The 15963-nt window shown below is 44.0% G+C and overlaps 1 protein-coding gene across 1 annotated transcript in view; it reads right to left on the reverse strand.

Annotated features, from left to right (window-relative positions):
- tmeff1a (transmembrane protein with EGF-like and two follistatin-like domains 1a) overlaps positions 1-15963 on the reverse strand; it is a 72921-nt gene that overhangs the window by 29766 nt on the left and 27192 nt on the right. Inside the window, exons 2-3 of the mRNA XM_084547115.1 lie at positions 7900-8009; positions 3215-3344 (exon numbers count right to left, since the gene is read on the reverse strand). Coding sequence (XP_084403241.1) covers positions 3215-3344; positions 7900-8009 — 240 coding nt within the window. The remainder of the gene's footprint in view (positions 1-3214; positions 3345-7899; positions 8010-15963) is intronic.

The following is a 15963-nucleotide window of genomic DNA, read 5'->3' on the forward strand; positions in this document are numbered from 1 at the left end:
AGGAGGAGGAGAAGGGAGGGTGATAAGATATGAATACTGGGAAACACAGGGGCTGCTGCCAGTTTCTAATTTTTTAATTAGATAGAACTATTACTGTAAGACGGTGATACCTTTGAAATAAAACTCAACCTAAACCTCAGTATTGCAAAGTCAGCAAACATCTTGGCATCGTAAGCGTAAAGGATGGGCGGGTTTTAGAAGCTGTTTCTCCACCAGGAATGAATTCAAAAGAGGCTGTTTTTGGTCGAGCAAAATTTAATGTCCTCCTCTGTAAACGACCTGGAACTAGACGTGAGATGAAGTTTACATAAACTTTAAAACTTGCCATTAGTCGTCAAGATGAGAAATCTGAGTAGAAACATTAGTGCTCTCAGCTTAAAATGACTGAATTTAGTTAAATTGATCTTAACTTGGAAATGTGAGTAGAAATAGTGAGGAATTCTGAGTTGATTTAAATAAAATGAGTTTTCTTCAGTCAATAATGTGCCTAAGAAATTGATTTAATTCATAGAATCAAGCTGAAACAAGAAATGATCGTTACCAGTTGTTTTCTTGGCAGCAGGTGAACTTTGGTTTCTAAGTTTTAATTCAATTCAATTTTATTGGCGTCAATAACAACACACATTGTCTCAAGACACTTTACAACATCCGGCCTGAAACTGACTGACTTTAAATGTTTTACAGTGAAGCTGGTTTGAAACCTCACTCTGCATTTTTTGAAGATATCTGGATTTTCCACCACACAACATCTGGAGGAAAGATTCTGTTCCTGCTCAACGTTAATGAACGCTGTGGCGCTCAGACGTTCAGTTCCAACCTCTCTGGATCCCAGACGGTTTAAATACGGTGCAGAGATATATGTCAGCCTTTCTAATCTCTCTCAGAGATGCAGTAAACTTCATTTGACTGGAATCTTAAGTGTCTTAAAAACAACTTAGAATTTAAGTAATCGGATTATTGTCGTGATCTGATCCATTAAACCTCAGTGTGGGGGGTTTAGGTCCTAATAGGCTGCACCGGCTTTGAGAGCAAAATGATTAAAGTGATGCAAAAGGAGGTGGTGGCGAGCAGATACAGGAACAAATGAGATGGAATCTGATGGAAATAAAGGTATCTGAGTTTCAGCTGTTTTTATCAAACATAACGCAACGTATTCTAATGATTGACCGACACATGTTCTGTTATTATGAGCAACGAAGCAGCAGGAACATCGTGGAAAGTAAGCAGAATCTAAAGTGCAGCGTCGAGACTGTTGGCAGCTGTTTGCAGTTTAACCAAAACACTTTTTTCATGCTCAAGCCTCCTCAACAAACGTTGATCCTCGCCTGAACCGAGAGCGTTAATGAGAAAATGTTGCTACTTCATGTATTTATCTGACATGAAGATAAATTTTTTATTTATTTAACGTGTTTCTGCCGTAGCATCCAGTCTGGCAGAATAATGTCATCACGTAGAGACTTTATCAAACAGGTTTGTTTAGGATCAAAGAACGATGGGGCTCCACTTCAACGCTAAATAAAAAGAGACAAACATCTTTATTAATATTTAATCACGGCCACCATCTCTCTCAAACATCAACCACTGCTGCATTCGCTGCAAACCTCCATCATGTCTACACAACAACAACAACAACAACAACACTGGGATCCTGGGAACTGAAGACGTCTTGTTGTCATTCGCTGCTGATTCAGTCCTGATGAAGAACTTAATAATAAACTATATTAATATTACACCTCAGACTGTCTCCTGGATTAAAGAGCTGCTGAGTGAAGTCACAGTAATCCTAATTTCACTTTGGTCCCTCCTGAAGCCCCTGAAGGGCCCCTGCCGGGTCCCCGGTCTCCGGTTTTAGAAGCTCTGGGAGGATTTTAATGAGTCCCATCCACGGCTCCTAATTAAAATTGATCAGCGGTTGATTAACCGGCTCGTTCTGTGAAATCAATGCGACTCGTGACGTTGTGCAGAGTTCAGAGGAAAAAATCGAGGACGAGCTCTCAGCGTTTGATGTTCAGTCGATTAAAAACATAATGACACTGAACCTAAAGGCCACCGAGCCGCTGCAGCCACCACGACTACAGGAGTGTAATTAAAAACACCAGCGACGCAGAGCAGACGTTCTCCTTGACTGTAGATAAAGATGGATGAACCCTCCACGACGTCACGAGAACAGTTCTGAAGCTCAGCGTGGCGTCTCCCCCCGTCTCCATCTTGGCAGTGCATGACTCCACCTAACTCCCAGCTAATTTATAAATGGTCAAAGAGGCAGAGCTGAGGCTAAAGACACCTGCGAGGACGCCCACCTGTCACTCAAAGGAGCCACGCCCCTTAATTCTGCAGAACTTTAAGGTTTAATATAACTTAAACAGGTGAGTTCTATAAAAAACATCAACATGAATGGAGACATTAGCTCTAGACACCAAATCTGTTCTTGTACCAGGCTGTAAACATGTTTATTTCTGCTGTGGGATTGACTCCTTGTTGGAGCCTCTAGTGGACATTTGAGGAACTGCTGGGGCCAATCAGATCATGTAGGCGGGGCTTAACGTGATGATGGACAGGTGAGTAACAGGTGGTCCAGATACCAGAATCAGATTGAACCAGCCCAAAGTTTTAATCAGGCCAACTCTTTATGTTTCCAGTCAGAATCAGTTTTTTGAAACATTCACAATAATCTGCATCATAATAAATGTTTGGTTTCCTGAGTAACTGTTTCCATCTAAGAACTTAAAGCTATGAATGTGGAACTGGATAATTAACCAGCTTTTATTCACTCAGGCTGCAGATGTTTTAGAGTCTATAGGCTGGTAATTATCTGCATGGACGAACAACACGAGACACAGCACTTGAACCGGTTTGTTCTCACCTGGATTATATTCCACGTCTTCACATTTAAATACTAATGACACTGACTTTCTCCCTCCAGCCGGAGCCGAGCTTGTGTCTTCTCTTTAATAACAGTCATGTCATTAGTGTCTGATTGAGTCTTATCTCCACAGTTTCAATTAAAAAACGTCATTCCAACATGAGCAGAGACCGGCTGTGTGTCTTTAAACGAGGCGACACTCTGAACTCTTTAAACACCGATGGACGCCCTCACAGCCACGGTTCAATATCAATAAATGAAGCGTTAGAATTCACCTTTACAGCGAGACAATCAGTTAATCAATCATTCCTTCCGTCCGTCGGCACCGTGTACTTCCTGAACCAAACTCACCGGTGGAGCAGGGCCCGTCGGACACCCGGGAGATGAGCCTCTGCTGTTTGCAGGACGCCTGTCGCCTGTAGCACTCGTTCTGGTAGGTGTCTCCGTTGGAGCCGCACACGGGGATGTAGTTTTTGTGGCACTGGAAATCAAACACAGTCGATGGTTAGTTGGGTAAAAATCACAACCAGCTCAGAGAGTCGGCACCGGAAAGAGGAGTCCTGCCCTCCTCAGCTCTAGTTTTATAATAAATGTGGTCGATGCAGATGAAATTCAACGTGATTCTCGTGAGTCTCAAACGATGCATGCTGGGAACTCTGCAAAACACGCATATTTATAACAGAAACACAAGAGAACAGAGCTGAATTGATGTGAAATTAACACAACCTACAGTACCAGACAAACGTTCAATCATACAAACGTCTGTTAAAGACTATTCAGACGTTACCTGGTGGAATTTCTCCCCTGATCTATTAACTATTTTCAGAGTATAGCCAACGTATGAATGCACTGGAGAGCAGCGTTGCCATTAGCATCTCCATTAGCATCTCCATTAGCATCTCCATTAGCGTCTGCTCTGGAGGATGTTGTCTGAAACAACAACGACTCCAAGGATGTTCTCTGGTGAGTTGCTCATTCTTCTCTAAATTTGACTGAGATGAAATATCTTAAATCAAGGCTTGTGTTTATTAATCTTGCAAGAAAACTCTTCTTACTTGACAGTTTTTGTGTTTGTGAGCGTTTGACTCGCTTCTAGTGTTTTGTTCCTATATTTTCTTACCAAGAGAACCAACACAACTCTAAAGGTTTTACATGAACAAGTGCAGCAACTGTTCTGTTCATATTTTCCTCGTGTCAACACAAATCTACTCGATGTTTACTGTCTTATCTGTGGGCTAGTTCTATTAGCAGATCATTTTGATTATTTTAAATAATTTATCCCTCATTTTTTGCAGTGTGCTGTGAACAGTTTAGTCTTTACAAAAGCGTCTATTTTAGGTCAGTGTCTAAAGAATTCTAAAAACTTCTGACAATCAACTTGAGGCTTTGTTTTGGGTCATTTTCCAGCATGGACATAACTAGAGATGAACACAAACACAGGGATCTGATGACATCCTCCATTTATCGTACATGTTGTTGCTCTCCTTCATTTACTGCAGGAATAAATGAAGGTCGGTCTGTAGAGAGCATTTCAATAAAGTTTCTTCTTGTGCCGCCACAGAAAGAGAAGACCAGGAGATGAAAGCAACATGATCAGAGCTCTGATTAAAACGGTTTCCTCCAGCTCCAGCTACAGGTCAGTATCTGGACTCCACCAGCCAGCAGCCTTTTAGAACTGAAGAAGCTACTTTGGGTGAAACGTCTTTGAGAAACTCTACAAGTCCAGTTGCTCTCGGTTCAGCTTGATTTTTTGGATATTAGAGCTCAGCTTAACACTGTGGGAATCAAACTGCTGCAAAGAAATCACAACTGAGAGAGATCAAGAAGAAGAAGAAGTAATGGACATTAGAGAGGAACCACCATGTCCTGGAGAGACAACACCATCCCATCTGGTTTGGGACCTTCAGCAGTTCTCCATCAGGTCCTCCAGACTATGAAAAGGCTGTTTGAGGGATGGAGTTCCTCATGGTCATTAAACCTAAACCAGGCTCAGATGCTTTGAGAAGCTCAGCACACATGGGAACCCCTTCAAAGGAAAAGCATGGGGGCGATTCCTCTGTGACGTTTTACAGCGTGGCATCTGAAAATGCTTTACGAAGCTCAAACAAGCCCCACATCTGCAATCAGTTAGCCTCAAGTAAGATGTGAGCTGGTTTCTAGCGTGGACTAGCTCCACTCTGCTGCCAAGGACACATATCAGTGTTCAACAATCCATATTCTATTAACTCACAGCCATCAATCATTTAGCAGGACCACCCCCACAGGTCTGACCCCCGTTGACCTCCAGCCAGGCCAGCACGCACCACACAAACAGTTCAGATTCACATCCGACAGAGAAAACACGTCTTTATTAAAAAGATAACGGCACCGAAACAGAACCAGGAGCACACAGAACTGAGCGGCTCACATGTCCTTCACATTCAGACTCCAGCTGACAGAAGAGAACTGGTTTTTATTTTTATTTTTTTCTGTCCTGTCAGGTTTTTTTTTGTTTGCATTATCAGCACTTTTCTAAAATAATCTGTCAGAGAGATGTGCTTCTGTTCTCCTCGGCTAAAATGTTAATATTTGTTGTAATGTGACATTCTGCCCGAGCTCATTATCATTTCCAGCACTAATCAGCTCAACAGAAGCTTCTTTGCTCGTTTCGCAGCGACTGAACTTTTAATGATCAGGAAATAGACGGAGCCCCGCTGCTTCCAGCAGGTAGTGATTTATTTAGATGAAAATCTAACAGATTACTGCTTTAAATGACGCGTGTGTTAGGCTTCAGCCGGAGGTGGATGTTTGATTTTGTGGCTGTGTGGCCCTGCCGGCAGGTGGGCGGGTGGAGCAGATGGAAGGAGTCTCCATCAGGGGCAGGAAGAGCTGCTATCAGAGCGGGAAGTGACTTTAATGAGACTCTGTCATTTTGATAAAACATAACACACACAGGGAAATGTGTGTGTGTGCAAACTGTGACTGATTTACATTGCAGCCACACACACACACACACACACACACACACCTGCAGAAAAAAATAACTATCAAGTTCTAATCTTCAGACACGCTGTCAGATAAATCTCCTGCAGACTGCTGACTCGGGGCGTAGACTCAGATTTATACGTCTGCATTAACCGACCTGAGCTGTCAGATACGTTTTACTTTCACACTGCTGAAAATGCTACGAGCAGAATCACCGCCGTCAAAAAGATGCAGACCCTTCAAAATAAAAGCAAGAGAGAAGAGAGAATATCTTTAGAGACCTCGTAACTTTGCTGTAAAATCAATAAATCTGATTACTGGACAAACAGCGGATGCAGATTCACTGTCCTTGCAGAAGAGTTCAGACTAAATAAACCAAGGTGTGCACAGGTTGAAGAGACCCAAAGCTGCAAACGTCGTCAAACTGACATGTTTTGGAAACTTCTAACTGAAAAAGTTGCCAGATGTAGTCAGTAACGGCATCAAAACGACTCAGCGGAAGAGAAAAGTCTCAGCTCTGTGGATGAGAGACGTCAAAACTGGACCAAAGCTGCAGATTAAACAGCAGCTTTACAGCAACGAGTCAACAGAAGTCACTGAATCTGTTTTTCTGCAAACTGCAACTCCAACAAACTCAATGCAACACAGATGTAGCACCACAAACACCACTGAAGTCACTGCGCTAGTAGACGGTTGTGTTGTTCCAGGGTAGAAGAGGTTAAACATGCTCTTTGTTTTTAAGGGTGACTACGTCAGACTTTTTTGACTGTCAGACAGTCAGAGAACAGTCGAGGTTTAAATGTGAATGAACCCAAAGCGCTGGACGTCTCCTGAGGACCAGGAGGCTTCAGGCTGGTTCTCCTCTCGGGCTGCCGGGTGCAGCCGTCCCTCTCTTTGTGAATGAATTCAGGTTTAGCTTTCAGATCACAGAGCGTGACGGCCAGCGTTAAACAGCCTCGCTGGTAAATTTGTCTTCCAGACGCTGCCCTTCACGCTGCTGCTGCTGCTGCTGTTATTCAGATCTGCAACAAACACGACCGACCGACCAGAGAGTAATTCTATTTTCTGTCGTATCGGTGGAAGGCGCTGCCGGCAGGTCATCTCGTCAGACACAACTTCACGGTGTTTCTCCTCATTTTAGCTCATAAAACCAGAGGTGTAGCTCGTCAACAGGGGGTCCAGCCCAGTAGGGGACCCCCACTGGAAACAACTGAACTTAAATGATGTGTTCATGACTCTATCTACGACCACACTTGAGATCCTGCTTGCTTTCCACAGCGTTACAACGATCACTTCCTGATCTAACTGAATGCTACTCATCTGGTCTTAACTATGGAGGAGAGACATTCCACTAGCATCCCATCATTTCCCTTGTTCTTTCTTTTTCCATTAGCATTAGCCAACTTAGCTAGCAGAGCAGCGTGTCCAGAAAGCCTAGTGTGGACATTTTATCCAAAGGTCCCTGTGGACTCTAGAATATATCTAATATCTGGGTATGAATGAAGCAGGATTAACGGAGAAGAGTCCATAGACACACTGACTGCTTTGTATTTCTGCTCCTCTCAGCTTTGGAGTATTTCACACCATCCACATGGCGACTGCTGAATGTTAATGAGGGAGGTGAATGTGACATTCTTCACTTTGAGTTACATCATAAACTCCTCACACATGTTTGGAGCTTGTTGGAAACTTCACTTCACTTCATAGGAAACCTGTGTGACCTGCTGTGACTCCAGCAGCTCTGACTGTGTCATTAGGTTTCACTTCTATTCATCATCATCATCTCAGCCTCAAACATCTCAGCCTCAAACATCTCAGCCTCAAACATCTCAGCCTCAAACATCTCAGCCTCAAACATCTCAGCCTCAAACATCTCAGCCTCAAACATCTCAGCCTCTGCTCTGGTTTCTTTTGGCTCCGTCTGTCGTGATTCCAGGTGGACATGAGACACTGGGCAGCTTCCCTGAACATTAATGAGTCTTTTAACATCTGTTTCTCGTTTGAAAGTGTGAGATAAATGACCAAGAAATAATGAAGAAGAAGAAGAAGAAGAAGAAGCGGATGTCATCTACCTGGAACTGGCAGACACATTTGAGCTGAGCTCCGTCGTCTCTGCAGACGCCTCCGTATCGGCAGGTGGAGTCGTCACAGACCCTCAGGTCACTCTTCTTCTCTGACAGATCTACAGCGGAGACAAAGACAAAAGCAGAGGATTTAAATAAAGAAACAGTCAAGGCAGCAGCAGCACGTCCAACAACAGAAGCAGAGACGGGTTATTAGACCTCGTGGACTAGAGGTGAGTTTACACGGAGGAGATCACAGGTGGTGGTGGTGGAGGCATGTTACAGCCCAGTGTGCTGCACTCTCAAGTCTAATTATGTAAATGGTCCTGGTGTTCTCTGCTGGCTCCACGATTCCTCCTCAGCCACTGGTCTGGTGCTTAATTGTCACCTGCCAACCCATCGTGAAACCTGTTTTAAGACCCATTCAGAGCATAGACTGTATATAAATATGGACAATACGTCTCCACTTCCTCTCATTGGTCAACCTTACGCTATTTGCCTGGGGATACGGGCGGCGCCATCTTGTGAGTTTGGAGCCAGAGTCTGATCAGTACGGTCTGAGGGCGGAGCCACGTGGAGCTGTGATAACGATGCCCCGCCCACACTTCCTCCAGACTCACTCACGTTGTAGTTTAATTAATACTACGCTCTGCTCTACCTCCAACAGTTACAAGGAAATGTTGGATTATACTCTGTACTTGTTTAAAAACATGTTTTACACCTCTCATGGTTCTATGGGACCACATTACAGAGTGGTTGGCATGGCAACTGGTAGTCACCATTATGTCACATCCTGTTTCTACACCTTCAAATAACTAACTCAAATATTAACTACCTAAAATGACAGAAACCATCCTTGAAAAAAAATATCTGACGTGTATTTTAGTGTTTTAGTTTGGTCCAAGTCCCGCCCACTAACATGGAGGGGGTGGGGCTTATGACCTATACTGCAGCCAGACACCAGGGGGAGCTCTACTTGGTTTGGCTTCACTTTTATTCAGATGGTTCGGTTCAGACCCGTTCACATTAACGATCAGATCACAAGTGGTCAGTTAAACGTCCAGGTGTGAACACATCCAGGACACAGTCGTGAGATTTTAAGTTAAATGGACAAACTGGTCCAATCACTCAGCTACAGCCGTAAAAAAACAAGTTCTCTTAACAAAGTATTAAATAAACACTGGTAGAAACTAAATGCCAGAGGATTCCTTTCAGGTCGGATCCCGCTGAGGTTTCTAATCTCGGAACAGGTTCTTATCCTGAATCAGTTTTGGCCTTTAAAGTTTTACAGCTGATCAGTTAATAAAATGTCATGAAGCGATTATTGACGGTTGTTTTCTCATCTGGAGGACCGACTCCCGGAACGATGTCTGATAATAACAGGCCTCCACCGCCGCACAAATGTGCAGCTCCTTTTACTTTGAGATAAACGCCACAGCTTCCTGCTCGTGTGTCGGCGTCACCAGCAGCAGCTGAGGGGCCTTTGAAGAGCTGTGTAACGGCCTGTAATTAGCACCAGCAGACCTCCCCGACTCCTAAAAATGGCCGCGGGTGACCGCAGCAACAACCGCCCGCGAAAAAAACCCTCAAGCTGAGCCGGCGAGGGAAGAACGGAGAGATGTGAAGCTGCAGCCGAGGTTTCAGACAAGAAAACTGACCTTCAGGCTCAAAGAAAAAAACAATCCAGGACTAACAGGACGAGGATCAGGGAGCTCCTTAAACTCAACCAGTTACAACAGAACCATCATCGGTTCTTTGCTTATCCAGTGTGTTTTAAACAAAAGGACTGCTGATGAAAATAAAACCACAGCTCATGGTTTTATTTAGGGATGTCACAGATTAAAATATCTAATCATTGCTTTATGTATGTACCTGGAAGGAAATCTTTGGATCAGAAAGCTCCATGACTCAGTTCATGATTAAGTTCATATCGCGTGTAAACGCAGAGAAACATCTGACAGACATTAGAAGCTGAACTTTCTTTCATTTCTTTCCTCCTTACGGTCTTCTTCTTCTTCTGGGATTTTTAGGATTTTCGCCAGTGTACACACTCCAGGACGTAACACTGCCCTCTGCAGGGTCAAATCATTTACTACGACCACACTTCACATTCTGCTTGCTTTCCACAGCGCTACTGCTGCTGCTTGAACACTTCCTGATTTCCCAAACCACGATTTCGAGCAATGGAACATGTTTGCATATCTTAATAAAAAGCTCAAAATCCTAAATGTTTTAATTTGCTATTTGAAAATCAAATGAGAAATGGTTTAAAGCGAGGTTAAAGGTCAAAAACAGGAGCTGACATGTCAAAATGATGAGACAGGAAGACGTCACATTTTGTGTTTCTGCCTGTCTGATGGTTTCTTCTGTTTATAGATCTCACCAGGTATTAACCTATTACGTAGAGCGTCATCACTCTAAAGCTCAGACCGGAGCAGCCCGTCCGGCCGCTCTGTGCTGATCTGCAGTTCGTTCACGGCTAATTAAGTCCGAGCAGCGGTTTCATCCATCAGCAGCCCGGAGGCCGACGCACGCCGCTCCGTCAGCTGAATGTGAGATGAGCGCGAGCTGCTTCCTGTCTGCAGGTAACGTTGACGACGTGACAAACGCATCTGCAGACGTCTGTTTCCAGTCTGAGACGTTAGTGTGTCCACGCCGTGGTATCTGTTTGTAGTCGACCCCGGCCGTGCTGCCTTCATCCATTTTACAACAGAAACAGGGATTTGAAATGCACATGATTCCCTCTTAGCAGAACTAAAGAAGCTGACGGAGCGTGGCAGCAGCAGCCGCCGCCCAGGAGGCACATCCACCTAGCAAATCCCCCGAGCTCGGCCCGGTCGTCATGGCCACCCAGCCACCACCGCCGCCGCCGCCGACTCGTTATCTACCCCCCCTCAGCCTCCCCTTCTTTCCTCCTCCTCCACTGCAGCCCTGACTCCGGGAGGCCGACGTCAATACCTCATCTTCAGCCGGTCTCTGAAGCCTCTCGGCACAGAAACTGGTTTTATTTTACGATACTGGATCTCTTTGTGGGAGACGTTGACACGAGACGTTAAAAAGTTGGATTTGAGCTTTGTTTGGTTTTCGTTCCGACACGCCCTCAACGCTTTCAGACTATTTTGTGATCGCCAACATTGGTGCTGTTAGTTGAACAAGATGGCGGCGTGCACGGATGCAGCGTCTTTGTGTTTCCTGAAGATGCCGTGCTAGTTTCTGTCGTCTCCTTCCTGTTTAACGATGACTTTTTCTTAAGCTCTGCTCACATGGATCAGTTTTATCTGGACTTACAAACTAAACCTGTTTCCTGTGTTTCACTCATATTTACTGACTTGATCTCTGGTCCTGACGTCTCCTCTACACATCAGACGTTAATATCAAACCGTTTATATCTCCACAACCTTCTGACAGCTTTAGTTCCTGTGCAGATTTATATTAATAACAAATAATAATGAGGCTGTATTGATCCTGATCTACCTGTCAGTTTATAAACCAGCTCCACCTTCACTGAGGAGATGAACACATGAATGCATCACTACATAAACTCCATCACACATCTCCTCCTCCTTCATTACGTCGTTCTTCTGACGGTCTGAATGCTAGGCGCCCACATCTGGACTATTCATCCTAACATCTGTCCACACTTTGATTTATAACACAGCCTTCATAATAGAGGTAATTAAAAAATAGTTGAAAATCAAACTAAACTCTTCCTCCTCCATTTCACAGATGGATTAGTCTGTGTTAGGAGAAACATGGTTGATAATCTGAGGTGAGATTTTTACTTTACAGATTACAGACATGGTTGATTACGTGAGATTAAAACACTATTCACACGGGACTAGTTTTACCTGAGGACCTCTAGTGTTTTATAATAATGTCAGAGGTCATCTGTGATCTTAATCCCGTATAAAACTAATCCTGTGTTAATCTGAGACTTCTGTTTTTCTGCCTCTTGTCTTGAAGAATGTTCTGTAAATCAAAGTCTGGACAGATGTTAGGCTGCAGAGTGGACATGTCTCTGACACATTCACCCATTCACCCGGATGAAATCATTAAATCAAGCATTAATGTGTTCGTCGGTAAAAGTGGGGCTGATTTAAATACTGACAGGGATCAATAGTCTCAAAAATATATTTGCAAACTAAACTAAAGCTGTCAGAAAGTGTAAAACGTCCTCTGACCTGCAGCAGAGACAGAACGATGGACAGTAGATTAGAGTGAAACACATTTTTAGTTGATTTATTTATGTGAATGCGCCACATGGAACACAGACGTCTCTGAATCACAGGACGTCCACAGGTAAACCTGATCCTGTGAGAATAGGACTAAAGACTACGTCTGACGTTATTACATTTTACTGGAGGTCCTCAGGTTAAACTACCTCTGCGTCAACAGGACTTTAAAATGTCCATAAATGTCTTTGATGTCTCAGGTAGTGCTATTTAAATTCTGTTCTAACCCTCAGTAACAGGCTGAGAGGACCAGATAATCGATGCTACTCACTGCTTCACGTTTAGATCACTGCATCGGTAAAAAAACAAACATCTGAGCGCTGCAGAATACTCTCTCCTCCTTTCACCTCCTGACAGACAACAGATCATTTCAAAGAAACCAGACCTTGATAGGTCCACACAACCAGAGAGAGAGAGAGAGAGAGAGAGAGAGAGAGAGAGAGAGAGAGAGAGAGAGAGAGAGAGAGAGAGAGAGAGAGAGAGAGAGAGAGAGAGAGAGAGAGGCCGATATCTCCAGACAGAGGGTTTCATTTCATAAAGAAGAGTAAACTCCTCAAGGACTGCCGTGGCGTATCGATTCGGTTCCCTGAGAGCGGAGAAGTGATCCTGAGCAGAGTCCTGGAGGAGGAGAGGGAGGCGGCGTGACATTCATGTAAAATATCAACGCCACTGATGCATGATGGGACCTCAAACCTCCATCACGCTCAGAGACACAAACGTTCCAGCCTTCAGATCGGTGAGGAGGAATCTGAACAACACGTAGATCGGACTGTTGGTGGTTCTGCACCAGTCAATGATCACACCCTGTCAATCAAACTGTGAGAGAACACACGTGGAATATGTAGTAAACTATTAAACAAACTAAAATATTATCCACTAACAGTAAACGCTTCTGGTTTAATGAACGACACTAAAGTCACTTCACACCGGAGGCCAGGACTCAGGAGGTCCGTGCATCGTTTCAGTGTTTTAAACTAGAAACAAAAACTGGAAAAACAATTGTGATTTTGTTTTTTAAATCCAAAAACTAAAGAATTAAAATTATAAACCTTTTCTGTTATTGTGTCGTCTAAAAGTAAAAACACAAAGTTAGTCTTAGTCCTAATGTTCTTTCTCCTAATGGGATTTCTTGTCCTTGAGTGAACCAATCATCTGCAACATCTGGAGTTTCCAGGTCTCTCTGGTCCATGGATCATTGTGTTCAGCACTAAATAAAACTGGTTCTTCTCCAACACTCAGAGAGAAATCCAGGACGTCTCTGCAGGACGTCCACATTAGAGAAGACAGATGGTTTGAAAGAGGAGTAAAAAGAAGTCGTCTCTGAAGACTCGGTGGAGGTGGATTACAAAGAAGTTCCTGGTCATTAACGGGTCAGGTTATTCTGATCAATCTCCTCTGGTTGGTCCTTAACAGACTCTAGTCATGTGGGTTTGTAATGGTCACCATCTACAGATGATCCTAGTTAAACTCCAACGCCCCCACCAGGCTTTCAGGTTATTACCACGCTGATGTCAGCTGTCCTAGCTCTGGAGATGGAAGGAACCAAACAGCCTGATCAGCAGGTGATTGGAGGGGGGGTGGTGGGGGGTGGGATGTCGTCCTCCTTGTTAGCAAAATGGCCAAAACACATTCCCCTCGTTAACCTGCCCACCCCACCCCCACCCTCTCCGTCCCCTGGCAGCAGAGAGAGAGAGAGCTGGGGTACAGGATGGATCAGTCTGCCTGACTCATTGATTTGTGCTGGTTGGATCCATGGCCTCGACCACAGCTCTGAGATATCTGCAGCTCACTGAGTATTGATGGATCCATGGAGCTCTGCGTGGGACCCGGGTGGCAGACGGGTTTGGAATTTTTCCAGTCAGTCCCGCCTTCCTCCCGTTATCATCAGCTTTAAACCGTAGCGTCACCTCTACGATCAGAGACACGCTGCTGCCTCTAGTGTTCCTCTGTTCATTCATTCATTTTCTGTAACGGCTGGTCCTATAGACGGGTTTCCTGTTTACAAACATTACTGGGTGCGCGCGCATCCAGGGGGCAGAAAGCCAGACTGACTTATTGGTCCCCTACGACAACAATCTTAAGTATTGAAGCTTTTTTGTTTTGTTTGTATATAAATGCACAACTGCAGACTCAATAAAACGTGATTTTAGTTGGATCTGTTTGTCCATCTTTAATTTTGCAATGTTACCGTATATGTATGGCTGTAATTATCATGTTAGGCGGGTAATGTAAAACGTAGCCCATTTTAACAGCGGCATCAATCGGACAGCCCGATTTTACTTTTAAATTAAAGTTAAGAACCCTTCGTTTTTCTTTAGTCACAGAGCTTACCTGGCTTGCTCACATATCTTGAACATTTAGCTGAATTTACATTTTTGTAGATTTCGAGCTCTTTGTCATTTGACGTGCAGGCTATGCTAAGATATGTTGGCTAATGTTTACGTATTTCGTGTTTTAAGTATTAAAATACAACCTGTAGTTAAGTTGAAAGGGGATATCTCCGAAGTAATGATCCAACTGGCATGCTATAACAACATTAGCACTCGCAAACGTGATATCAGTTAGCTAGCGCTAGCTGCTTGCCTGCTACGAACAGATTTACTGAACGCAACGTCTTTTGTTTACAACTTTGTTAAACTTTAAAATGAATGAACGTGAACGAGTATGCAGTGCTAACTTAAACTCATAGATAGAGAATTAAGATAGCTCTAAAACAAAACACCATCTGGACCCCAATCTGCCCTTTTTATTGCCTGAAGCCATAACCTCCTCCGGTTTTTTCCAAAAGTATGATTAACCCTAGGAATATTAAACATCTGGCACTCATCACTGGCTCTTTTAGCGCAGCCAACACAACAACTCCTTGGTATTTTGACTGTACTACTACTACTACTACTACTACTACTACTACTAAACGAAACACGCAAAGATTCAGTCCTCCTCCGTTATCAACACTCTCTGAAAAGACGTCTTTCTGCCCCCTGTCTGCGCGCGCAAACACTTGTGACGTTGCCAAGAAATCCGTCTATGGAACCACCACACCAACACTCCTTTAATAAAGTAATGATGGTTCAGCTCCAGCTTCAGTCTCAACACTTACACACCACGGTTTTTCTCAGGAACATTTGTGGTGGGAAATACACAACAGGGTTACCAAGGCAACCAGAGCCTGGACCGTCCACTAGAGACCAGCAGTGTGATGATGGTGGGGGGGCTGGTGGTGATGGTGGGTGGTGGTGTTTGTCTCATCTTTACAATCAAACCTTTAAAATTCAGACCGGGGTCTGGATCAAAGCGTCGACTCATTTTTCATCTTTTTTGGATGAATCTCAAGATTCTTTTTTTTTTTTTTTTTTAAAGAGGACGTCCTGAATGAGCGAAGCCCTCCACGGCCAGAGATAAGAAGCAGAGCGAGCGATGAGATGAAGTGATGGAGGACGTGAAGCTCAGTTCATTCTAATAAAGACTAAACGCTGCTGTTGTCTCGACCTCCTGCAGCAGCTGGATGAAGACATGAAGAGCTTTACTCTTCTTCTTCTTCTGTACTTTGAATAAAACATGAAACATTGGCTGCCTCCTCCTCCTCCTCCTCCTCCTCCTCCTCCTCCTCCTCCACCTTGTTGCCACGGGCAACGCAGGGACGCTGATGTCTTTAACCTGAATGTTTTGCACGTTTTTCGTCAGTGTGCGTGGCCTTCAGGAAGTTTTTAGTGAGGTGGGTTTTTATGATGGAAGAAGGAAAACTGTGGAAAAAGTAACGTCCATCAGTGAGACTCAGGGAAGTAGAAGATAAAAGTCACTTCTCTACGAGCTGGATGAATCAATCTGAATAGACTGATTG

The sequence above is a fragment of the Chelon labrosus genome, assembly GCF_963514085.1.
Source record: "Chelon labrosus genome assembly, chromosome: 6".
NCBI classification, from domain to species: Eukaryota; Metazoa; Chordata; class Actinopteri; order Mugiliformes; family Mugilidae; genus Chelon; species Chelon labrosus.